This window comes from Dendrobates tinctorius, unplaced genomic scaffold, assembly GCF_039654945.1.
Source record: "Dendrobates tinctorius isolate UK_male_01 unplaced genomic scaffold, ASM3965494v1 ptg000257l, whole genome shotgun sequence".
Taxonomy (NCBI): domain Eukaryota; kingdom Metazoa; phylum Chordata; class Amphibia; order Anura; family Dendrobatidae; genus Dendrobates; species Dendrobates tinctorius.
In genome coordinates, this window is record NW_027361924.1 from 5,219,188 (window position 1) to 5,246,331 (window position 27,144).

The 27,144-nt window shown below is 50.1% G+C and overlaps 1 protein-coding gene across 11 annotated transcripts in view; it reads right to left on the bottom strand.

Annotated features, from left to right (window-relative positions):
• MPRIP (myosin phosphatase Rho interacting protein) overlaps window positions 1–27,144 on the bottom strand; it is an 87,418-nt gene that overhangs the window by 46,066 nt on the left and 14,208 nt on the right. For all 11 annotated transcript variants that reach the window (XR_012226522.1, XR_012226523.1, XM_073558520.1 and 8 more), the window contains exons 2-4: window positions 25,932–26,009; window positions 21,349–21,414; window positions 2,925–3,073 (exon numbers count right to left, since the gene is read on the bottom strand). Coding sequence is in view for 9 of the 11 variants with exons in the window: in XM_073558520.1 (XP_073414621.1) it covers window positions 2,925–3,073; window positions 21,349–21,414; window positions 25,932–26,009 (293 nt within the window). In the remaining 2 variants the exon portion in view is untranslated. The remainder of the gene's footprint in view (window positions 1–2,924; window positions 3,074–21,348; window positions 21,415–25,931; window positions 26,010–27,144) is intronic.

The following is a 27,144-nucleotide window of genomic DNA, read 5'->3' on the forward strand; positions in this document are numbered from 1 at the left end:
ACTACTATGATACTGAACTATATACAGTGATCTATTAACCATCAGCATTCATCTTGCTGAATAATGTCATCAGTGATGGTTTCACAGCCATGTACCTGCTGCTCCAAATCACTTAGTAGAGAGTTAATGGATTACAGGAAACACTCTCTGGTATTTTGCGGTTGCATCACTAGTACTTTAATAAAACTACATAGAAAGCAGAGACCTGCCCCGGGTGTATACAATGGACTCCTACAGTATTAGAAAACGCAAAGTGGTTTCATAACGACACACACCAATATTATTCTGTAATGGGGTCCAGTTTCTCTCTCTGCTTGGTTGTTACTAAACAAAGCAGGGAAAGAAAAACTCATTTATGGAGCAGTGTATATGAAACCTAGCGTTCTCCATCTGTCTAACCTTACTAAACTATAACGTGTCATTGGTTAATTTACCCATTAAAGCCATAATAATAATCTTACATTGCTAAACACAAATTATCAATAAAAGGGGAGGCCGGTCCGGGGCGAGCAAAAAAGGGGAGGCCGGTCCGGGGCGAGCAAAAAAGGGGAGGCCGGTCCGGGGCGAGCAAAAAAGGGGAGGCCGGTCCGGGGCGAGCAAAAAAGGGGAGGCCGGTCCGGGGCGAGCAAAAAAGGGGAGGCCGGTCCGGGGCGAGCAAAAAAGGGGAGGCCGGTCCGGGGCGAGCAAAAAAGGGGAGGCCGGTCCGGGGCGAGCAAAAAAGGGGAGGCCGGTCCGGGGCGAGCAAAAAAGGGGAGGCCGGTCCGGGGCGAGCAAAAAAGGGGAGGCCGGTCCGGGGCGAGCAAAAAAGGGGAGGCCGGTCCGGGGCGAGCAAAAAAGGGGAGGCCGGTCCGGGGCGAGCAAAAAAGGGGAGGCCGGTCCGGGGCGAGCAAAAAAGGGGAGGCCGGTCCGGGGCGAGCAAAAAAGGGGAGGCCGGTCCGGGGCGAGCAAAAAAGGGGAGGCCGGTCCGGGGCGAGCAAAAAAGGGGAGGCCGGTCCGGGGCGAGCAAAAAAGGGGAGGCCGGTCCGGGGCGAGCAAAAAAGGGGAGGCCGGTCCGGGGCGAGCAAAAAAGGGGAGGCCGGTCCGGGGCGAGCAAAAAAGGGGAGGCCGGTCCGGGGCGAGCAAAAAAGGGGAGGCCGGTCCGGGGCGAGCAAAAAAGGGGAGGCCGGTCCGGGGCGAGCAAAAAAGGGGAGGCCGGTCCGGGGCGAGCAAAAAAGGGGAGGCCGGTCCGGGGCGAGCAAAAAAGGGGAGGCCGGTCCGGGGCGAGCAAAAAAGGGGAGGCCGGTCCGGGGCGAGCAAAAAAGGGGAGGCCGGTCCGGGGCGAGCAAAAAAGGGGAGGCCGGTCCGGGGCGAGCAAAAAAGGGGAGGCCGGTCCGGGGCGAGCAAAAAAGGGGAGGCCGGTCCGGGGCGAGCAAAAAAGGGGAGGCCGGTCCGGGGCGAGCAAAAAAGGGGAGGCCGGTCCGGGGCGAGCAAAAAAGGGGAGGCCGGTCCGGGGCGAGCAAAAAAGGGGAGGCCGGTCCGGGGCGAGCAAAAAAGGGGAGGCCGGTCCGGGGCGAGCAAAAAAGGGGAGGCCGGTCCGGGGCGAGCAAAAAAGGGGAGGCCGGTCCGGGGCGAGCAAAAAAGGGGAGGCCGGTCCGGGGCGAGCAAAAAAGGGGAGGCCGGTCCGGGGCGAGCAAAAAAGGGGAGGCCGGTCCGGGGCGAGCAAAAAAGGGGAGGCCGGTCCAGGGCGAGCAAAAAAGGGGAGGCCGGTCCAGGGCGAGCAAAAAAGGGGAGGCCGGTCCAGGGCGAGCAAAAAAGGGGAGGCCGGTCCAGGGCGAGCAAAAAAGGGGAGGCCGGTCCAGGGCGAGCAAAAAAGGGGAGGCCGGTCCAGGGAACAAATAAAGAAGTGCAAGAGGAAAGAAGAGCGGTGAACCTGAGAGCGCTCATTGATTTTACAGAGGCAGGAAAAGGAGAGCGTTAGGAGAATTTACAAGGGGACAACCAACCGTGGAAAGGAGATTTATACAACGTGACGTGAAGCATTTCAAAGAAACACACAGAGCCGAGGAAAGAAACTAAAGTGGGCTTGAGAGAGGGAGGTGCAGAGCGGGGTGTAGAAAAGGAAAATGTGTCCTAGGAAAGAAGATACTGGAACAGAAAAAAAAATTAAAAAATACGGGCAGTGTTGAAGAGAGGCAGCACACTGATATATGGAGAAGGGTGAGCATGCCGGTAGATGGATGGGCAGCTGTAGTAACAGGCGTAAGCACAGGTAGACACACAACAGGAACGTAAGTGTACAAAGAGGTTGCTTTACAGCTCACAGGAAATTGCTATAATTTTTGAAAATTAGGTAGAAAGTGTTTGCACAGGTTACAAGCCTCAATAGGGCATGAAATGGACACTAAAGATAGGAGAAAGGTAAGGGCACAATGAAGAGATGGGTACACAGCAAGGGAGAAGTCTATGCAGGGCAGAAAGCAGGTGGGGAGTCGGTATGTAGTTCACAGAAAAAGGGCACAGTGCAAAGAGGTGGGCTCAAAACCCGGGTAAGAAGTGGGTGCACGGAGCAGGATCCTGATAGAGTGGTGTACTTTGGCTGTGGCTGGCAGCACAGTTTGTCATCTCTGTGGGTGTCTCCAGAGAACAAAGCATGAGACACAATGTTCCCATTGTAGGCAGCTTGCGGGCGAGCACAGGTTGGAGCGGACCCAGCGCACCTGCACACACTGCTTCCAGTGTTATAAAGGGGACTTGTGAACACTGGTTATATTCGATTCCATCCCACCATACCTATGCATACAAATACAACAGAATCTCAATGTCAGGAGGTATCAGGAGAGCAACTACTACAGCCATGTATGTGACTGGTATCAGCCTCGTCTCTGATAATGCTTCAGGGTTAAGGATCCTTTCTGCACTCAGCGTTGCGTCCAGCCATCTCTCACCCATTGATTATTTCTTTGTTCTCCGCCCTGATAAAATGTTCTTCTGGGGTCATGATGCACAAGGAGAACTTCTGTCCAGTTCGGCTCTCCCCGTCTATGACGTCTGTGCACAGGTTCATGTTGATGGTCCCCTGTGGTAGAGTGGTGGGCTGCGAGAGAACAAGAAGACACATTCAGCAAATGGAAAAGTGACAATGAGATAAGTGTTGTCACAGAGATCCCCACCCCTGCCATCATACACCAAAGTATCCGGAATTTATCAGGGTGCACACTATGCCAACGGGCGAGGAAGCAGATTATAAAGTACTAACCACCAATAGTCATTTCCGTATCATTGTGTTTGTGACCACTAGTTCTTTTGAGAAATTTTAATTCTGTTGGAGGGCAAAACAAAGAAACATATCCATCATCACAATTTAACAATGATTGAACAGGTGTAAAAATATTTGCAAGGATTTGGAATTCGATTATTCCGGATTTCCTTTGTTGTAAACACCCAAAAAAATTTTGGCCACAGAGTTCAGGCTTCCAGAAAGCTTTGAGAGCTATTAAGGCAGCGGTTTATCTCTTCTGTGAAAGCAGAGTGGGCATATCGCATCCAACATTCTCAACCCTCCATTATTTAGGCAGAGTTGTGTGACGTCAAGTCTTCACAAAAGTGATTTGTCTGACTGCCCTCTAGTACACATGGGCACCTTGGGAAAACGCACCGGAAACCACAGTCTGACGGCAGCACGAACTACAGCTCAACCCTAAGTCCATAATGAGCTATGTGTTATCTCTAGCTTAGATCGCCTAAGTCAACCCAAATATGGCACGAGACTTCACCGAAGGACTCGCAGCTCTTGTCTACAGCGAGTGCAAAGTGAGCCAGATAATCAAGCAGCGAAGGAAAAGGGAACCACTTCATCTTTGAAAGGACGATTCCTGGAGAACTCTCTTTTTGTGAAGGCTTAAAAGGGGTTTGTCCAAAGAAAAAAATAATAAACTGTGATACTCCCCCTACTGGCACCCACCTGAACCGATATAATCAGTTTTGACCAGCACGTGATTGGATGCATTTCTCAAGTCACCTGACCTCTATAGCCAATCACAGGCTACAGCAGTCCTACCGCTGGTGTAACAGCGGCATCTCCTCTTCCTGTGTCAATGCAGACTATGGAACGGCCTGGATCCAGGGGCGCGCCGATAGCGCTGCAAAGTTTTTCTTTGTTTTGTTTTTTTTACAGTTTTAATCCCCTGGGGTTTTTTTTTTGCCAAGACATCCCCTTTAAGAGTAATATGAATGTAAAAGATTTTTATTGGAAACAGTCACATGTGCTGTAGTAATCGCTGACCAAGGGCTCCCGAGCACATTGGGGGGAGGGAGTGACCAAGGGCTCCCGAGCACATTGGGGGGAGGGAGTGACCAAGGGCTCCCGAGCACATTGGGGGGGGGGGGGGGAGGCGTGACCAAGGGCTCCCGAGCACATTGGGGGGGGCGCGTGACCAAGGGCTCCCGAGCACATTGGGGGGGCGCGTGACCAAGGGCTCCCGAGCACATTGGGGGGGCGCGTGACCAAGGGCTCCCGAGCACATGAGCACATTGGGGGGGGGGGGCGCGTGACCAAGGGCTCCCGAGCACATTGGGGGGGGCGCGTGACCAAGGGCTCCCGAGCACATTGGGGGGGGGGCGTGACCAAGGGCTCCCGAGCACATTGGGGGGGGCGTGACCAAGGGCTCCCGAGCACATTGGGGGGGGGGCGTGACCAAGGGCTCCCGAGCACATTGGGGGGGGGGCGTGACCAAGGGCTCCCGAGCACATTGGGGGGGCGTGACCAAGGGCTCCCGAGCACATTGGGGGGGGCGTGACCAAGGGCTCCCGAGCACATTGGGGGGGGGCGTGACCAAGGGCTCCCGAGCACATTGGGGGGGGCGTGACCAAGGGCTCCCGAGCACATTGGGGGGGGCGTGACCAAGGGCTCCCGAGCACATTGGGGGGGCGCGTGACCAAGGGCTCCCGAGCACATTGGGGGGGCGCGTGACCAAGGGCTCCCGAGCACATGAGCACATTGGGGGGGGGGGGGCGCGTGACCAAGGGCTCCCGAGCACATTGGGGAGGGGCGCGTGACCAAGGGCTCCCGAGCACATTGGGGGGGGGGGGCGCGTGACCAAGGGCTCCCGAGCACATTGGGGGGGGGGGCGCGTGACCAAGGGCTCCCGAGCACATTGGGGGGGGGGGCGCGTGACCAAGGGCTCCCGAGCACATTGGGGGGGGCGCGTGACCAAGGGCTCCCGAGCACATTGGGGAGGGGGGCGTGACCAAGGGCTCCCGAGCACATTGGGGGGGCGTGACCAAGGGCTCCCGAGCACATTGGGGGGGCGTGACCAAGGGCTCCCGAGCACATTGGGGGGGGCGTGACCAAGGGCTCCCGAGCACATTGGGGGGGGCGTGACCAAGGGCTCCCGAGCACATTGGGGGGGCGCGTGACCAAGGGCTCCCGAGCACATTGGGGGGGGGCGTGACCAAGAGCTCCCGAGCACATTGGGGGGGGCGTGACCAAGGGCTCCCGAGCACATTGGGGGGGGGGGGCGTGACCAAGGGCTCCCGAGCACATGAGCACATTGGGGGGGGGGCGTGACCAAGGGCTCCCGAGCACATTGGGGGGGGGGCGTGACCAAGGGCTCCCGAGCACATTGGGGGGGGGCGTGACCAAGGGCTCCCGAGCACATTGGGGGGGGCGTGACCAAGGGCTCCCGAGCACATTGGGGGGGGCGTGACCAAGGGCTCCCGAGCACATTGGGGGGGGCGTGACCAAGGGCTCCCGAGCACATTGGGGGGGGCGTGACCAAGGGCTCCCGAGCACATTGGGGGGGGCGTGACCAAGGGCTCCCGAGCACATTGGGGGGGGCGTGACCAAGGGCTCCCGAGCACATTGGGGGGGGGCGTGACCAAGGGCTCCCGAGCACATTGGGGGGGGCGTGACCAAGGGCTCCCGAGCACATTGGGGGGCGTGACCAAGGGCTCCCGAGCACATTGGGGGGCGTGACCAAGGGCTCCCGAGCACATTGGGGGGGGCGTGACCAAGGGCTCCCGAGCACATTGGGGGGGGCGTGACCAAGGGCTCCAGAGCACATTGGGGGGGGCGTGACCAAGGGCTCCAGAGCACATTGGGGGGCGTGACCATGCGCTCATGAGCACATTAGGGGGGCGTGACCATGCGCTCACCAGTCCATTAGTGGCGTGACCATGGGCTCACCAGTCCATTAGTGGCGTGACCATGGGCTCACCAGTCCATTAGTGGCGTGACCATGGGCTCACCAGTCCATTAGTGGCGTGACCATGGGCTCACCAGTCCATTAGTGGCGTGACCATGGGCTCACCAGTCCATTAGTGGCGTGACCATGGGCTCACCAGTCCATTAGTGGCGTGACCATGGGCTCACCAGTCCATTAGTGGCGTGACCATGGGCTCACCAGTCCATTAGTGGCGTGACCATGGGCTCACCAGTCCATTAGTGGCGTGACCATGGGCTCACCAGTCCATTAGTGGCGTGACCATGGGCTCACCAGTCCATTAGTGGCGTGACCATGGGCTCACCAGTCCATTGAGAATCCCCCTAACATTTTCAGGCCAATTTGTTTGCGGTTTCAAAGCTTGAACGCTCAGCACTGGCACATCGAAAAACTACAAACTGAAAGTATGTATATTGCTGCACTAGATCTTATATAGCATTATCCCTTCTTTCAGCATTTAAATCGTCATGACAGGATCCCTGTGATGCAATTTTTGGAGTAGATGGATGACAATGTCAGGGAAGATAAGGATTGGCCAAGTTGGATTACAACATGCTCAATCTTTTTGCCTTTTGGAAGAGGTGTCACCATAGGAGGATTAACACTGCAGCGTACTCCCTGCTTCCAACCAAGAACACACCATTGGATGGGTCATGGGTGCAGGGTCGCAACAGCTGTCCCGTGAATTTAATTGTCACATCCTTTTGTTCTCCTGCCAGACAGTCCCAACAGCGGCTTCTCCCGCCTCACTCATTAACACAACAAGCACTAGTCAGGAGCGGTAGCTGTCAGAGGAAGTCACTTAAGTGACTGCTATCTCTGGGCATTTTTGGGTCCACCATACTTCGGGTGGCTCTGAACGGATTGCTTCTGATGATTAGTTACAGGTTTCGCCGCATAGGGGAAGCAGCGGCTTAGAAGTTGTGCATCTCGCAAACAGAACTGGACAAACAGGTTTGGTGAACAGTACCAGATGCTATGAGCCCGTGTCATGCATGGAAGCATCTACACAGATAAGTGCAGTCTCCATGAGTCGTTACAACACATCAGCTTCTTCCTTCCAGAAAGGTCAAATAGAAGGAGGCAGCCGCATGTTCACACTGGCCGGCCTTCTCCACATCACACACTGCAGCCAGAAAGCTTCCAAAGGCCTTATACGTGGAGACCGATTTGGAAGGGAGTCCTACACCAAACAACAAAAGGTCATCAGAGCAAGCTAGAGAAGGGCGAAACAAACAGCAAGATGGGAGGGGGGAGAGCCTCAGTAACAGCGCAGAATAAAGCTTTCATTATTGTGATCTGGCTCGCCGGCCTCTGCACACAGAAGATGAAGGTCTACAGAGGGATCCCAAGTTACATGACATTACCGGATGGAGAGAGAATACACAAAGCGGACACCATTTTCAATCTACAGTAATTTGCTCTCACTCGACTATCCTAAAACACCTGTGTCACAGCGCTCAAGAAAAATATCCATCTACAAAATTTGGATAAATCAGAACTAGCGGCAGCATTATAGTAGTTATATATTGTATATAGGGGGCAGTATTATAGTAGTTATATATTGTATATAGGGAGCAGTATTATAGTAGCTATATTCTTGTACATAGGGGCAGTATTATAGTAGTTATATTCTTGTACATAGGGGGCAGTATTATAGTAGTTATATTCTTGTACATAGGGGCAGTATTATAGTAGTTATATTCTTGTACATAGGGGGCAGTATTATAGTAGCTATATTCTTGTACATAGGGGGCAGTATTATAGTAGTTATATTCTTGTACATAGGGGGCAGTATTATAGTAGTTATATTCTTGTACATAAGAGGCAGTATTATAGTAGTTATATTCTTGTACATAGGAGGCAGTATTATAGTAGTTATATTCTTGTACATAGGAGCAGTATTATAGTAGTTATATTCTTGTACATAGGGGGCAGTATTATAGTAGTTATATTCTTGTACATAGGGGCAGTATTATAGTAGTTATATTCTTGTACATAGGGGGCAGTATTATAGTAGTTATATTCTTGTACATAGGGGGCAGTATTATAGTAGTTATATTCTTGTACATAGGGGGCAGTATTATAGTAGTTATATTCTTGTACATAGGGGGCAGTATTATAGTAGTTATATTCTTGTACATAGGGGGCAGTATTATAGTAGTTATATTCTTGTACATAAGAGGCAGTATTATAGTAGTTATATTCTTGTACATAGGAGGCAGTATTATAGTAGTTATATTCTTGTACATAGGAGCAGTATTATAGTAGTTATATTCTTGTACATAGGAGGCAGTATTATAGTAGTTATATTCTTGTACATAGGAGGCAGTATTATAGTAGTTATATTCTTGTACATAGGAGGCAGTATTATAGTAGTTATATTCTTGTACATAGGAGGCAGTATTATAGTAGTTATATTCTTGTATATAGGGGCAGTATTATAGTAATTATATTCTTGTACATAGGGAACAGTATTATAGTAGTTATATTCTTGTACATAGGGGGCAGTATTATAGTAGTTATATTCTTGTACATAGGGGGCAGTATTATAGTAGTTATATTCTTGTATATAGGGGCAGTATTATAGTAGTTATATTCATGTACATAGGGGCAGTATTATAGTAGTTATATTCTTGTACATAGGGGGCAGTATTATAGTAGTTATATTCTTGTACATAGGGGGCAGTGTTATAGTAGTTATATTCTTGTACATAGGGGGCAGTATTATAGTAGTTATATTCTTGTATATAGGGGCAGTATTATAGTAGTTATATTCATGTACATAGGGGCAGTATTATAGTAGTTATATTCTTGTACATAGGGGCAGTATTATAGTAGTTACGGTATATTCTACTATAAAGATGATATAGTCAGTCAGGGACGTATAGTTGGGTTATTAACATCAGTTAGTACATTTTGTGACCATGCTATGTGTATTGCCCCCCAGGTATGCACTAATACTAGGTAACACGTTTTATATACATAGGAGCACAGTGTTGGAGAGCAGTAGTCATTCTGAATTGTACGCGTCCAGCAGCAGAATGACCGCAGTGTGACTAGATACTTTAATAACAGTTATATAATATACCGCCCAATATAAATGCCATGGTCCTGACCATCACATACAGTAGGCTCCTTAGGTTTTGTGTCACGATTGCTCAGTGTTGTGGTCATCCACCTCACATGGTTTTCTGTCCTAGTCACCTGCAGCATTCATCTAGGTGCTATTTACTGTTGCTCCCTTAAGTCCATGGATACTCTGCCAGTGACTGTCATATTGACATATAAAGCAGAAATGAGCTTTCCAAGTAAGGAGGTTGAAGAACTTGCTAATCTGTATGTCAAGATGCCGTCTACAAGGAAGAGGCCTCTTTGAAAGAGAGAAGCGGGGATGATGGATGACTGAAGAGCGTGAGACTTCACTAACAACTCCGCAACGCCTCAGGCAAAAAGTGCGCTTTCTAAACATTAGGCATTTCCTCTAACCCCAGCCAGAAGAGATGAAATGTAAAACTCCAATCCGCAGAGCCCGGTGCATGTGATCACCATGTAGTTCTCCCTCCTGTGTAAATTCATCATCTTGACCTGAAGTTCCTCGCGTTGAGGCTGACCGGCTACATTCGGACCATGTCCGAGACCCATTCCTGAGTGGTGCAGCCTTCTACATGAAACGCCCAAATGATGGGATTCAGATGTGCCCCTCATGGAGCAAGACAGCGAACGTGCATTGTATACAGCTGGAAAACTGAACTGATGGGACCAGAAACCCAACCAGACAACGCTGCCCTATAACCAGCATCAGCCAAGTGACTCCTCGCTGAAGCCTTCCCTCCGGGAGTTATACAGCAGCATAACAACCATTGAATGACCTATATAATAGTGCCGTAACATTAGTGACATTCTTCCATAATGACCCATATCTACAATGCAGTGTGGGGAATAATAGCGCTACTAATACGACTACTCTACACGAGACATCAAGAAATGTAAGCAATCTGACTAATCGCATTCCCGATCGCTTGTCTTCTCCACATATCTCTATATATAAAACTAAATGTATGTATGTGTGTATCACCAACCAATCACAAAGCATCTTTCATTTCACCAGAGCTAGTTAAAAGAAGCTGAGCAGTGATTGGTTGCTATGAGCAACAGTTTTCCCACTCCACGACACCTCAGCAGACACTGACCTGGTGGGAGAAATCTAGCATCCCCGGGAACATAAGCTCCCAGGCATTGCCTGCCCCGCAGAAAGGAGCAGAGAGCACATGACAGAAATGAATCCTCCCACCCGTGCCCATATACCCAGCACACATCCTCCAATCCCATAGGTACGTCTTCCCTCTTAAAGGGATCTCCGGTATGGAAGTCAGGGCAAATCTATCCAGCTCTATGGTTTTGACCCCAGGCCTCTCTTAAAGGGATCCCCGGTATGGAAGTTAGGACCATTCCACTCAGCTCTGTGGTTCTGACCCCAGGGTCTCTTAAAGGGATCATTGGTATTGAAGTCAGGGCAAATCCACTCAGCGCTCTGGTTCTGACGCCAGGACTCTCTTAAAGGGATCCCTGGTATGGAAGTTAGGACCGTTCCACTCAGAGCTCTGGTTCTGACCCGAGTCTGACTGGATGATGTGGGATATTGGGGGTAGTAGTCTGGTGGCTCTGGCTGACGGGATGATGTGGGATATTAGGGGTAGTAGTCCGGTGGCTCTGGCTGACGGGATGATGTGGGATATTAGGGGTAGTAGTCTGGTGGCTCTGGCTGATGGGATGATGTGGGATATTAGGGGTAGTAGTCCGGTGGCTCTGGCTGAAGGGATGATGTGGGATATTAGGGGTAGTAGTCTGGTGGCTCTGGCTGACGGGATGATGTAGGATATTAGGGGTAGTAGTCCGGTGGCTCTGGCTGACGGGATGATGTGGGATATTAGTGGTAGTAGTCTGGTGGCTCTGGCTGACGGGATGATGTGGGATATTAGGGGTAGTAGTCCGGTGGCTCTGGCTGACGGGATGATGTGGGATATTAGGGGTAGTAGTCTGGTGGCTCTGGCTGACGGGATGATGTGGGATACTATAGTGAGTGTGGCTATGTGGAGTGGTTGGGGCTCTACACTGCCGGGCTCTTCAGCTAGTTATAAACTTCAGTCTCGTTTCCGGGATTCATTTTTCGAGGGTCACAGGTCACAAGGATCGGCCTCTGCTGAATTTTTTTCTGATCTGATGTTGTCTCGTTTAGTCCTCATATGAGATTGTTTCTTGTTTTTTTTCACCCTTCTCTTTCTTTACATATCTAATTATCATAAACCTGCACAACTTCTCCCCAAGTGCAGCATTTGTGCTGGTAAGAAAAGCAAAACGCGATAACTTCTTCCAGGTCATGAATTTGAGGCATTTTCGACCCCGACGGTCTTAAATATGAACGTCAACTCTCATTTGGAAAATTAAGGCGTCGTGGAGGAAGCGAGCCATCGAGGACACAGCGACCGGAGTTCAATGAGAGGAGCAGACGCTGCAAGGCTCGGGTCACCGGAGGCCGGCAGATCCAGTCCAATCATTAATCATTAAAGTGTTAGAGGTAAAAGTTGGGTGTACGGCCCAATGTTTTAAGACCGGAAGGGGTTAATCCTCCCCCCTTCCTCTAAGGTTCCCCAAAACAAATGCTTGGGAAGGAGGGTGTAATTGGAACACAACCTTATACCCAAAATAACTAATCTGTCTGCTTCAAGCGCTGCACAAAAAAGTTAAGATTCCTGCAGCGCAGCGGGGTCCGTCTGTGTCCTTATAAGGCTATTCTGTGAGGACTGGAGCGGCAGACACTACTCCTTACTCAATCACAGGCTCGCTCTTCACCTAACTCATCCAGGGTCCTGCTCCATCCAGTTGGACCGAGGGTATGAGTTTCGATACCCTCGGCCTGTCCACGCTGATTTTTAGGAGCTACAGTCCTATCCATGGTAAAGTCTCTCAGCATTAACCCTTCTCAAGACTGTCTTAAAGGGGCATTACTGTTCATGGAGAAAACTTTTTTAAATCCGTAAAGAGCAGTATTAAATGACCGCAAAGATCGTTAAGGCTGTAAAAATAAATAAGTTGTCCAAAGCCAAAACTAACTAACTTTTTTTTTTTTTTTTAACAAATCAGCTGTTTTCTTATTTCCTAGAGCCAGTCGCAGCAGTTAAAATAATGACCTATCGGCACATATGCAAGCCAAATCAGCAGAGGCTTAATGTCCCGTATGATCAGCAAGAACCAAAATTATAGTAATTGTCCGGTGCATATATAACATTGCGTCATTGGCAGCACATGTGGAGATGCGCTGCCGAGAACGGCGATATTATGGCCGGCATGTATGAACCATTTGTTGAGCGTATGCCGGTATGCTAAGGGTCGGGCCAGACCGTGCGTCAGAAAAGCTGAAGAAGCAATGCCCACCCACATCTGGCCAATGGCCCCGTAACTATGAAGCAACAGCGCACCAGTTGGCCATCGCGCTGAGCTGAAGTTTGGCAACAGTCCGGCTTTACACTTACAGAAGGCTATCATCATCGAAAGAACTTTCTAAATGAGCCTTAAAACTCACAATACCTCTCCTGTGCCAACTCTTCCATGTTCCCCTTGTTTTATGGTTGCTAGTAATGATGTGGCTGCTGCAGTGATGTGCTGACCAGTGAGGTCACCGCTGTGACCAGAGATTGGCTGCAGCGGTCACAGACGCGGGTGACCGCACACCAAGAAGCAGCAGAGAATTGATAATGTGAGCGCCGCTTCATTGGTAACGTCTTTTAAATAAATTCAAACAATATTTTAAACCTTTAAAGTTTCACAAGTCTTCATTGCTCAATTCCAGCAAAAAGTCAGTCTGGGTCGCGTGATGGACACCGCTGCGGGGATCGCTACCAGACACGGCTCTGACAGCTGCTGTAACGAGCCGCGCACCTGTGTGTCGGTGACAGGATCAGATTTTTTTTTCCCTTCTTTCATCTGCATGTTTCCAGCTCCGGTTGCAGCACCCCAGGACACAGCCTGCAGACAATCCTCTCATCCAGCCTGTTAAATAGCGGCAATCAGGCCCGGCCGGCTCGGTGGTTGTAGGCGGCAGCACAAAGAGTCATGAATGGAGCAGTATTCGCTGGTCGGATCAGTGACGTACAGGTATGTGCTGAAACAGGATGGACCTGCGCCAGTAAGATGTCAACACCGACATGTGTGTGTACACGCTGAGAAGTATGTGCAGGGCGCGCGGGCGTGAACAATGCATTCATACCCCTGACCTTCTCCGCGAGAGGTTCCCACATCACACCACCCTGATGTGCTGCACAATACGACAGTCACACCACTGTCATCTCCGCTACAGATCCCCGACCGGGTGTCGCCCTCAACAGCGGCAAGAAGTGCAGGATCTGTTCCTTTTTTCCTACCATGGTGGATATACGTGTGGATTGCATATAGATTTTATCTTCCAAGTCCCCCCGTATCTCCCCTCACTTCCCCCCCAAACCCATTTTCCTTTGAAGATCCCTGCTTGATGCAACAAATGGAAACATTTGTTTTGCTACAATGGTATCAGCAGCTTAGTTGATCCCCTACGGGATTATCAGGTTTATCGGTCCTGCCCGTCACAATGTATCGGTGGGCAGATGAGGGCTGCAGAGCGGCCGCCGGATGATCTGGCGATGTCATCTGCAACATAAAACGTATAAAGCGCAGATGATGGAACGCAGGGAGAGGCTGCAGAGACATGCCGGCTTTTACTAGGCCTGTAAAGCGGACTGTAAACCGGGGCCTCTGATAAACGAACAGACTGTAAAATGCTGCACTTACTTATATGGCTTCATTTTCCAGCGAGATTGTACACAGTGACTTAACTGCCGGGATCACCTACGGCTTCGGAGTAACCATAAAGCCAGAAAGAAAAAAAATCATAGCGATCTTCTGATAAGACCTCTGCTTGCTGTCAACAAATGGAAACAGTCACTCGTTACAAAAGTTAGAGCAGGCTTAAGGCCGGCTGATAGTTGGGGGAAAGATCGATCAAGCAAGGACGATTTCATTCTGCCGATAGCCAGCGACTTCTATTAAGGATAACAATGTGACCATCTGGCGCATAAAGAACGCGCTGCTGAAATTTTACTCGTTTAAATGGCGCCATTAATTCAACAGCACTTTACACAGAAATCATCATCTGCTCTTCCTACTTTGAGTCATTTTTTGGGGGGTCACTATCGCCACAGACATCTCCTGAGTGTCATACTAAGGAGAACACAATGCCCCCTTTCCTGTCACTGTCAGACATCTATAAGGCGAGCCCGGAGGTAAACACCCGACATACAAAGGGGCCGCGATGCCCCGGACGGCGGGATCACTATGGGTGTTGGACGGGAGAGGCCGCGCTTTCTCCGCACAGACGCAGCGTTGCATGAAGTTGGCGCTGAACTTGTGATCACAAGAAGCTCGAAGAATTAATTTTCCTCAGGATATTAATAAAATAGAACGGCCTAAAAATAACACTCAAAAATACTGCCGGGAGCGGAGGAGAAAACAAAATAAGTCTTGTACGAGAAACTCTAACTGCACGAATGGTTCGGGTGGGGTGATGAGCAGAGGGGCACGGACCTGCGAATGTTACCGCAGCCATTTCAGTCTTCCAACACAAAAGAAAAAACTACAACCTTGGTTGGAACTGATAGTTTGCAAATTCTATACCATGGCGGCATAGCGCCCCTATTGACTGCCAACAGTGAGCAATAGGCGGCACATTGAGATAAGGCCTGCTGTCCCTTTAATGATCAGGCTCTACAGGAGATGGAGACTTGGGCAACACCTCGCCACTTTAACCATGGTGAGTGACAAACGCTGGCAGCCCTCCTGACCGTAACCAGGTGTTCCCATCCCGGCCTCATTCCTCGCGTTGTGCAACTCCTCTTCTGTTTCGTAAGTGATGAGGTGAGCAGGATGGGGGTCCCGCTTTGCCACTGCTGCAAATATTCCTAGAAATCCGCTCCCTGTGATAAGCAGCGGCATGACACAATGTACCCGGCCCCTCTTCTAATGAAAGCAGACGATGCTGCCCGTGGCCTCGTGTATGCCGACTGCAGCCCTGCGGGTGGGATCTCCTAATCGCTAACAAAGCAAGTGAACCTGGACGAGGTCCGGCTGACTAAACATGCCAGACCAGAGGTGCGGTAAAAAAAAAAAAAAAAAAAAAATCACAAAAAGCGCAACTTGTGAGCGCAGCCTTACAACCGCTGCCACCTCGTCCTGCCGGACCTGCTCACATTTCCAGTTCTGCTGCTGTCAATATATCATCTGGTTCCCACATCCTCCTCTGCCCCCCATGGCGGTGCTCTCCATGTCACTGAGCTCCAGGGTGTCCACTCCTCAGCCCCAAACAACTGACGGAAAAAAAAAAGCTCAAGTAACGGATCAATTAGGCACGTTGCCAATGGAGGATGGGGGATATGTCCGAATTTAGGAATGCTTGAGAATAGAGCCCAAGGCTGAGGCTTCCCACAGACAGCGGAGGTCCACGGGGTAGGACACTAAAAGCCTTACACTCACAAAATATTAATAGGAGCAGAGACACTGAGCCGGGGCAGAGAAACAAGATGGGAGCCCACCCGCGGGCCCATATGTGCAGCCACACATGCAATAAATCTGGTCTTCAAGCCAAAAAAATAATATGGTGGAATACCCCTTTATTTAAAGGGCTACACCAGAGATCCTGCTACCAAGCTCATAAAGCAGAATCACAGGCTGCGCTTCCAGCGGAGATTCTTCGCATTATAGAGCATTTCCCTGCAGTTGATCTGACGGACAATTGCTCAGAAAGCAATTGCCTGATGTAAGATTTTCCTTAGCTCGGCCCGTTTTATCAGCGTGACCGACCTGGAAATGGCACCACAAGGCAATGAAAGCCGCCAAGTCTGACGGCAGATGAAAGGGGTTTTATACTCATGGGAGTCTCCGACCACTAATCCCAGTTTAACACTTGGAATGGGAGGTCGTGACCCGGAGCGCGGACCTTGCCCATAACAGGAGGCAGCGCTCACACGTTACAAGGGATTTGCTGCAATTTTGCCCAAGAATGGCCGGGAAGTGGTTCAAAAGGAGCGTTTATTTTATTTTTTTTTTTTTGAGGACTTTGCGGGGAGCGATTTTCCACTGTAATTACACACAGCTACCAGAGGATCTCACACTCCCAGACGCAGCAGCGAGGAACAGCTGGTTCTGCTACCAGGACCAGATGGAGGTGAAGGAATGACATCAGGCTTTAACTCCCTCGCTCCTCACCGGGCCGGACACGTGGGTGACAAATCCAGGAGCTAAGCAGTCAAAGTCTCGTGACGGCTTCATAAAGTCTTACCCCTGACTCACGAATTAGGCATTCTCAGGAAAAGTGGGGCAATAGGATTTCCAGAGCGTATAGATATGGGAGAAATGACCAGCGTCACAGCTGGTCTCATGCACCCCACCCACACGACGTGGAGAGCACAGCTCTGCCCTCACTGCGGCCTTGGCTGGGAATTATGGCAGCCATCAGCCAAGAAAAGAACATTCTTACCACCTGGGGAGCACGTCTCATGCTTCCAGCCTGTTCAGTGAGTCGCACATTGACTGGCAGGGCAGCTATCCAAGGGTAAATGCACAATGCGGATTTGCGTTAGGAAAAAAATGCAGTGTAAAAAGTATAAGGTAGGTAAATGAGTGTAATACAGGGAGCTCCCCCTAGTGGTGGCTGCAGACAGGATCTTATGTATCTGTATACAGGGAGCTCCCCCTAGTGGTGGCTGCAGACAGGATCTTATGTATCTCTGTATACAGAGCGCTCCCCCTAGTGGCGACTGCAGACAGAAAAAAAAATTATATTCATTTATACGCAGAGGATTTATGGAGCAGAAAAATAGTGCTCTGATAAAGACATTCGCATAGAATGTTTAATCTAAAAATCACAGAGTGGTAAATCTGCAGAGTGACTTCTATGTACAGTTATCAGATGAGGTGGGTTTTGCCCCATTTTCTACAATCTGACACAGATCTTATGCCCCCCCCCCCCCCCCTTACAAAAATCAAAGTGTAGACCTATAAACAAGTATGGCAGCATCCTGGGAGCGCCTGACATCTATTTATATATAGGTTGTGTGTTAATTTAACCATTCAGGGACAGACTCCCTCCCCCAAACTTCCTGGAGCCACAATACAGAGACCATGGGAAGCAGCTGAAGATACAGAGTCCACTATTAACCCAGCGAGTAAGACTAATGCTCCCACAATGCACGGGCCTGCGGTTAATGGGAGAAGAGGCCGTAGGACACAAGCACGTCAGAGTTTCGTACTCTCATCCATCTGATTCTAATTAAAGGGTATATATATCGTTGCCCAAAATGCACTAATAAACATTGGCAAAGTCTCGAGGTCAGTGTCCTAAAAGCACCAGGAAATGCCAGGATACAAAGCAGCTGGATGGTTACAAAGTCCTCTGGCAGCTTATCTACGGGAAAACTCCCATGATAAACATATCAACCCAAAGAGAAGAGAAACTTTCATAACTCAGGACACTGCGACTTCCCCCAAAATATAGAAACCAAAAAGGTTGTAGTGAGGATGAACCCAAGATTGGAAATACTGGGGTCAAAAGCAATAAACGAAGAATTGGAGATTATCAGCAACATCTCTACACAAAGTACAAGAAGCTACAATAATGCATGACTACTCCAACTAATTCCTCCAAACTTAACTCCATAGGAGCAGTATTATAGTAGTTATATTCTTGTACATAGAGGCAGTATTATAGTAGTTATATTCTTGTACATAGGGGCAGTATTATAGTAGTTATATTCTTGTATATAGAGGGCAGTATTATAGTAGTTATATTCTTGTACATAGGGGGCAGTATTATAGTAGTTATATTCTTGTACATAGGGGGCAGTATTATAGTAGTTATATTCTTGTACATAGGGGGCAGTATTATAGTAGTTATATTCTTGTACATAGGGGGCAGTATTACAGTAGTTATATTCTTGCACATAGGGGGCAGTATTATAGTAGTTATATTCTTGTATATAGGGGGCAGTATTATAGCAGTGATATTCTTGTATATAGGGGGCAGGGTACAAGTGTCCCAGCTTTACCATGGTTATCAGATCAGTGCCCAGGACACAGGGTAGAGGCGGTAATATTACACCAGGGCGGTGAATGTGTCTGTTCTGTCTGAACAGCGTTCAGTGCCAAGAATTAAGCAGGATGGGACTGGTGGCCACCAGTAAGGCTCCTTGTGGGCATTTTGTTGGGTTATTTGGGACAGACACCACTGATTCCCGCAGTTCATTTAGCTTCTATAACAACACGTTAAGTCATCTGAACGACAGTGCAATAAAAGTGACATGCGCCCGCCAGTAATTGCCGGTTTGTTTGTTTTCCTTATCAATGTGAGTGTATGTGTAAAGTCTCCTTAATTGATCCTTCTGCATCGTCCCTCTCATTTCCATGCCATGCATAAGGATGAAATTAGTAGAAGTCGCTGCTCCTCGGGTTATTTACTACGACTTGCGCTGCAAATACTCGAAAACAAACCCAATGTACCCAGACAGGCACCGCAGGGGGGTAATTGGTACCGTCATCCCCCATACAAAACAGGAATATTTAATCAGAATGCAGCAAAACAAGGGAGCAGCCTCCTAAAGAGCTACACCCCCAGGACTCGGCGGTTACAGCTCACTTCCACCCCTGTAGAACATTGTGGGGTCCTTTCTGCCGCCTGGCGAGCGGGGGGCACGGGTGTGCTGGTATCGCAGCTTGTTACCTGCCCGCTCCCTGGTTTCTAGGATACGAGGAGGATACCAGAGGGCATCATTGTGAGCGGTAACATGAATCATTAATCATTTAGACAAGTTTGTCAGCCCCTGTAGGTTCCTGGCTGCTATTGGTATAATCTTCTCAGCGGCGGGGGAGGGGGTGCGCTGGCAATATTACAGCTCGGTAGCTCCAGGTTGTGGCTTTTGGGTCTTGCAGTTCAGAGACCAGAGGGAATTTTCTAACTTTTTTTTTTTTTTCTTTGTTTTTTTTCTCCCCCTTTTAATTATTTCTTGTGTGGCCGACACATTTTTTGAGTGGCTGGCGCCTACATACAGGTAGAAGACGGGGATGAGGAATGCACATTACACGCCGGCTGCTGCGGCACGTAGCGACTCGCTTCTCCATCCACCGTATCCGCTGCTCATGTGCAATATTAACCCCTTCACAGCCTTGATTACCAGGCTTTATCCTAATAAAAAAAAGTCCCGTTAGACCATTTGCAATACATTAAGGTCATAAATAGGCACCAAGGACAGTGGGTAACGATCACCGACCCCCACATGTGCCCATCTCAGAGGAGGTCCAATATGGTGGTAACTTGTGGGCAGGTAGTGTACCAATGATGTCCTGCGATAGGGGCGCACATAGACTTCTACATAATGGACTAGGGGTCCACCGCTTTCCTTATAGCCTTGATTTTTCCTTGGTGCAAAGAAGCCAACAGCTCCAGGTTACGCATCAGAGATTCCCGGTGAATGCTGAGAGTTGTAGTCCTTACAGAGTTAGACCAACAGCTCATTGGCCCATCTGAAAGCAGAAATCTAGAACATGTCTGTAGTTGTAAGTGCTGAGTCTGGGCTTTGTCTTCTGTCCTGGGGCACAACTGAAATTCAGTCATCACATAACGTTACCGCTGAGATATTTCACCATCTGTCATGGGGACAAGGCGGAGGCCGAGGGGGAGGTCACGTGTTGGCGCAGGAGGGCCGAGGGGGAGGTCACGTGTTGGCGCAGGAGGGCCGAGGGGGAGGTCACGTGTTGGCGCAGGAGGGCCGAGGGGGAGGTCACGTGTTGGCGCAGGAGGGCCGAGGGGGAGGTCACGTGTTGGCGCAGGAGGGCCGAGGGGGAGGTCACGTGTTGGCGCAGGAGGGCCGAGGGGGAGGTCACGTGTTGGCGCAGGAGGGCCGAGGGGGAGGTCACGTGTTGGCGCAGGAGGGCCGAGGGGGAGGTCACGTGTTGGCGCAGGAGGGCCGAGGGGGAGGTCACGTGTTGGCGCAGGAGGGCCGAGGGGGAGGTCACGTGTTGGCGCAGGAGGGCCGAGGGGGAGGTCACGTGTTGGCGCAGGAGGGCCGAGGGGGAGGTCACGTGTTGGCGCAGGAGGGCCGAGGGGGAGGTCACGTGTTGGCGCAGGAGGGCCGAGGGGGAGGTCACGTGTTGGCGCAGGAGGGCCGAGGGGGAGGTCACGTGTTGGCGCAGGAGGGCCGAGGGGGAGGTCACGTGTTGGCGCAGGAGGACAAGGGGGAGGTCACGTGTTGGCGCAGGAGGACAAGGGGGAGGTCACGTGTTGGCGCAGGAGGACGAGGGGGATGTCTCGCGTATTCTGCAAAGCAGCAGGGTCCTAATCCTATGAGGTTTCCAGGACCCACCTCCGAGGTGTTAGTAAGCGCAAGGGCGGCACGGCTGCTGCGGCAGTGATATTTCTGTAGTCACCCGCACAGCGAGATAAATCCAGCAGAGAACGATCCATGCGGCCGGTTCCCTAAGCCTTATGCAAATAACTGCTAACGATTATGACAAAGTTCGGCACTTTTCTAAAACTTGACACCATTTCAAGATCTCACCTTGCTGTCAGCGAATGGTAACATTCTTGTTTCCACTTAGAACTTAATTACGTACAGCCCTAAAACTACACACAGCTGAGGGTTCGTTACAGTTGCCACCAGTCTGAGCAACCCCTGAGATGACAAAAGCAGCACACATCCATCCCGAGCTGCTACATTTGTGTCCCCAAAATGATGTGATCTTACTGTTTACTGCCATATATTTCCCTCTAGAGATCACGTTATTCTTACGAGTGGAAATATAACCAGAATGTACAAAAAAAAACAAAACGATGACACCCAGGAAATCACAAGCAATGCCGCCCCTATAACAGCAGCCTCTAAGAAAATACCGCAACAACTCGCAGAGAGCGGCACAACTACTAAACCTGATCCTCCGGCTTCTGGCGAGGTGACTCCATGGACACGTTCCCTACATGCCAGAAATAACAGGGCAGCCGCCGAAAATCAGACATTTCATTGTGTAATGGGACAGGAGGTGACGGCAGGCGCTGGCTGCAGCGGGCACTTACCATCTCGTCCAGGGCATAGCGCAGCAGGCCGTGCTCGTACAGGATGAAGAATCTCCGCTGCCATTTCTGTAGACGAGGAAGAGGAAAGGATCAGAGCAAGAAAGACGAACAGTGCAGCACAAGAGTCAGCGCAGACAGCAAAAACACACTAGACCGCAAGAAAGCTCCATGAAGTCTATTGTTCTCCGCTGTCAACCCGTGCGCGGCCCCGGGGGCCACATCTGAAATCATCCTATAAGTGGGTGCACACTTTGGTCCCCAGAATCAGGAGAGCTGATGTCCCCCAGTATGGACAGGACGCCCTGCAGTCGTACAGCGCTGTCAACTTGAGGCTGAGCAGATGATCGGAGGGAGAAGCAGACCCTGGACTTGTTAATAGCACATAGGCAGAGCCAGCCTGGCAGGCAGCAGCGCCATCCATCACCTGACTATTACCACCAAGTGTCAGCAACCGGGAAGCGTGAGCAGATGTCCAACAAGAGGAGCCGAGCGGCTATGCCGGCTGCTCCCCAACATTTGTGGGATATTATCGGTTTATTCTGAATTAATTTGGCATCTACCTGCAAACTATTGTTCTATGGCCTCAGCCATTTGGGATTATATTTAGCTTTTATGAACCCATAAAATCTTAAAGGTTAAGTCTTATCTCAATATACAGCTGCTCCTCTTACCCCAGAGACTAGTGCTACAGGTGAGGTACATTAATGCCTCACACCTCGCAGCCGCCAGGCTCCCTGCATGTGGACCGAGGTCGGATAATGATTTCTCCTACTGTAAATGGGATTGTCTGATCTCTGCTGTTCTTGGAAAGTCATCAGTTTCCGTAGAATATCCCCAATCTGCCTTTACGGGGTGAGGGGCGCACACAGGGATCGGGTTTAACCCTACATCGGCCGTACGGATTGGGGTTTGTGTGTCACCACCCAGGATGGAGCGCAAGCCCCTCTGGGCCCTCGCCCCCGTTGGCTGCGGCTTTGATGCCCATGTAAGGCAGCATTATCCAGGAGGCAAATTCTGCTCCAATAAACTCCAGCTTCAACTTTCTTCTCCTGGAGGGAGGGAGAGAGCCGGGCGAGCGTTGGGGGAGGGGAGCGAGGGTCACCTGGTCACAGCAGCGCAGGCTGCAGCACATCCCACCGTCATACGGCTTTTCCTGCAATCTGGCACCGAGAAAGTGTCGTGGCCGCAGAATTATTAATCTGGGGGATTCGTGCAGTTATACTCAAACTAATGGAAGCGAGGAGCCATTATAACACCCCCCCCCCTGATAATAGCACCCCGGTGCAGCATAAAATAAACTTATACTTCTATCCCGGACTGGCACATGGCGCCCAATGAAACTGGAGAACCCCTTTAACCATTACCACACAACACAGGTGATCTGTGCCACACAGGACCCCGACAGCGGAGATCCTACACATGATCTTAGTGGGACAGGAGCTTCTCAAATCCCAGGAGGACATAACCCCCAGTACCAATACTAACCACCCAATGATCATTTACATTGCCGGCTCTGCAGCCTCGCACCCCTCCTCCCCCACAGATGCACTTTCTTCCTTATAAGAGAATATTTTGCTTCTGCCCGTATAGACTGCGCTTCTTGTATTAAAGCTTAATAAAAAGGCAAAGTCTCTCTTATCCCGCTGCTATTTTTGGGAATGACACAAGCTTCGCACTACGTGTCGGAAGATTATGCTGGAGATAAACGAAAATCGCAGCATTTAACTCCCGGCATGCTGGAGACCAGGCGGCTCTAGGCAGGGTACGTCAGTTTTGGCTCCTGTGTTTGTTGGATGTAGCCTGATCCCCAAACGATCGGGTTTTCTATCCGTTACCCTTCTATATTTAACCTGTTATTAAGAGATGAGGTCAGAGGCAGGAAAGACACGAAACAAAATGCGATGGGATAGCGTCTCCAATGGGAAAAGTGGGGAAGGAATTAACCCCCTCACATAATGGGTAGCAGATGTCAGAGGACAACATTCTCACACCAGACAGGAAGGACAGAGATAATGCACCAGATCGCCAGCATATGTACGCAGAAAATCTGATTAACAACGCCGGCCAAGCGCTGCCATCAGTCTGGTCGGTAGGGAACCATTGCAGGTTGTGTATCCATCATTATCTGGACTGGATCTGTGCTGACACCAACACGCCCAGGCTCAGCCCGCTATATTAATCAGATTTTTCTGCATACGTAAAATGGAGATCATGTCCCCAACCCCAGTGATTCGCCATAGAATATACTTTATTGGAATATCGTATTAAGTGATTCAATATTCCAAAAGTCAAAGATGGCATTTAAAAAAAAAAAAAAAAAAAATCTGATTACTAAGGCTGTAAGAGATCAGTGCAGGACGAGGAGAAGTCCTGCCAAGTCTCCTTTCTTGATCACTTACTACCTAAGTAGAAAAGATAGGTTATCCAATTAAATATTTTTATAGCACAGTGCTAAAGGGCCCTTTACACATAGCGAGATGGCTAGCGGTGACGCTTTAGCGATATCGATTTTGTGATGCAGCAGCGATATCGCTACATGTGATACTCACCTCCGACCGGCTCCCCCACTGGCTATCGCTGATCGCGCGAGATCGGCCTGGGCCATTTCTCGTCGTCTGCTTCCTGCTGGTGCCGACGAGCGAGCCATGGATGCGGGCAGAAGAAGTCATCATTCCTGCCGTCTGACAGCTAAGTGACGACCGCCGATCGCTGCTACGTCACTGGTGAGGTCTGCCTGTTTGGCAGCTCACTAGCGACCACTTAGTGATGCACCAGCGATCCTGACTGGGTCATATCGTGGTCGGGATCGCTGGTGCATCGCTAAATGTAACGGGGCCTTAAGATTGGGAACATGCTCTCCGGTCTATGAATGCAGAAAAATCTGATAAGCAAAGCGGGAAATCCCAGTGTGGGGACAATCCAGATAAAGATGGCTGTCCGTCTGGTTACCAAAGAGCACTGCCTTCAAGTTATCCCCCAATGGCTCCCGATTAACAGGACAAGTAGGAGATTTGGTGAGATTTAAGGCCCCCATATACATTAAAGTCGGCTGAAATCATCAATTTTGACAGTAACGATTGATCATCATCTGTCTTGGGAAAATGATTGTTATCTTTAAAAAGACATTGAATATGTTGGATTTTCCCCACCCCCCATCAATGATCAGGAATGGCTACATCATCGACGGACAAAAAAATCTAACACGGCTGACACAGGAAGAGGTGATGTTTTTTACCGCTGACTAACAACTGTGATCTAGACTACCACTGTGGTAGGTGTATGAGGGCCTTCATCTCCGATCCACCATTGTGGTAGTGCCTTCTTTTCCAGTCCACCATTGTGTTAGGTGTTCTAGGGCCTTCATCTCCTGTCCACCATTGTGTTAGGTGTTCTAGGGCCTTCATCTCCTGTCCACCATTGTGTTAGGTGTTCTAGGGCCTTCATCTCCTGTCCACCATTGTGTTAGGTGTTCTAGGGCCTTCATCTCCTGTCCACCATTGTGTTAGGTGTTCTAGGGCCTTCATCTCCTGTCCACCATTGTGTTAGGTGTTCTAGGGCCTTCATCTCCTGTCCACCATTGTGTTAGGTGTTCTAGGGCCTTCATCTCCTGTCCACCATTGTGTTAGGTGTTCTAAGGCCTTCATCTCCTGTCCACCATTGTGTTAGGTGTTCTAGGGCCTTCATCTCCTGTCCACCATTGTGTTAGGTGTTCTAGGGCCTTCATCTCCTGTCCACCATTGTGTTAGGTGTTCTAGGGCCTTCATTTCCGGTCCACCATTGTGGTAGGTGTATGAGGGCCTTCATCTCCGATCCACCATTGTGGTAGGTGTATGAGGGCCTTCATCTCCTGTCCACCATTGTGGTAGGAGTTCTAGGGCCTTCATCTCCTGTTCACCATTGTGTTAGGTGTGCGAGGGCCTTCATCTCCTGTCCACCATTGTGGTAGGTGTATGAGGGCCTTCATCTCCGATCCACCATTGTGGTAGGTGTATGAGGGCCTTCATCTCCTGTTCACCATTGCGGTAGGAGTTCTAGGGCCTTCATCTCCTGTTCACCATTGTGTTAGGTGTGCGAGGGCCTTCATCTCCTGTCCACCATTGTGTTAGGTGTGTGAGGGCCTTCATCTCCAGCCTGTCTTCGCTTTCTGCCTTAGTAATCAAATTTTTTGTAAAAAGAAAATGTAATCAAATCCTTCTGTTTACACCCAACTTTCCCTTTGAGCATTGAAACCTTGTCTCTTATTAAAGGGGTATCCCGAGCATATAATTTCATAGATCTGTACAGGTCCGTCCCTCAAGACCCACTCATTATAGAACAAGACCCCGATGGCCTCTAAATGATCCATGTTATAGTACTGGAGGTACTGAGCGTGCTTGGTGGGGGGGTCCTAAAGCTCGGACCCCTAAATTCCCAACAAGATAACACAAAGCAGTCGACTTCCACAGTTCCTGCTAAATTTAATACAGAATGACGATGCATGTGCGGCCTCGGCACAGAACCGGCTGCCGTGGATCGGACCACGGGTGACATGAGAGAATCTTTCTGCCATTTAATGTCTGGATCAGGTGTTTTTTTTTCCTTACCCGGGATCTGTGCATTGGATTGTCAAAATCGGTGCCCTCGGGAGCAAGCAGGAGCCATCCTCCATAAATGGGCTTGGCCTGTAAAACACAGAAAATACAATTATAGGATCCTTTAATTTCCGAGAATTAAGCTCAGGACGCAGATGAGCAAACGTGTGACGTGAAGATCCAGCAACGCCTCAAGCGACCCCATAAGACAGCCCCATCTGTTCTCAGGAAAGCTGGGTGAGGATTTATGCAGCCTGCACTGGTCCTATACATAGGGTGAGGTTTGCCATTCAGTAGCCTGGTAAAGCTGGGTGATTAAGGACTGATCACCCGTCTGCAGACTGCACCTGTATATACACCCGGGACGGCGCGGCTGCTCTGCTCAGTGTTGCCAGCGCCTGCACTGGATCAGAGGCGACAGCAGCACCTTAACACGCGCCAGCGGGTGACAGGGAGAGAAAGGCCAGCGGGAAGCCCCGGGGGTTAGTTTACACGCTACAGGAAGATCTGCCACAGTGATCCTGAGCAGCATCGCGAACGCCATGTTTCCCGAGAGTGCGGATTTCACACGCCACCTGTGGTCAACTAGTACAGAAGCCCCCCAGACCTGACGTCTCTGATCCATCAGTTACCTTGGGGGTCCGGGCCGGCACCGTATGACTATATAAGGGATAAGTGATGGGTGCAGGGACTATAAACAGTTTACTTCTCCATGGCCGACGTGGCTTGCTGACATCACGCAGACCCCCCAATGCTGTGGGCTGAGTGGAGGCTCGCGGCAACCTCCACATTTCTATAGGATCCATATTAGGACAACCCTGACTCGATGCCGGCGGCGGCCCACGAGGGTAGACACAAGACGACATCAAACCGGGCCTCCTAATCAGAAGAGGCACAGGGGGACTTTCTTTTTACGCTTTGCGGTATTCGTTGATTTTTCTTCGATAAATTCTTTAAAATGGTGCAACGCGATTCCCGAAGTTGGCACAAATAAAATGTTCATTTAAAGGTCTTTAACTTTTTTTTTTATGACTATTTAGAGGAAAAAGTTGCATATTCCAATAAAATGCGGCAAAAAGTCAGTGGGAAGGAGAAAATCGGCACAAAAAAATTGTGACATTATATAAAGTCACAACTGACGAATCGGCTGAAAGCATCTGGGAGCCCCAAACCCCCCGGCGAACCTAAAAACATAAAATATAACCTTTAGAGAAGGCGCAACCGA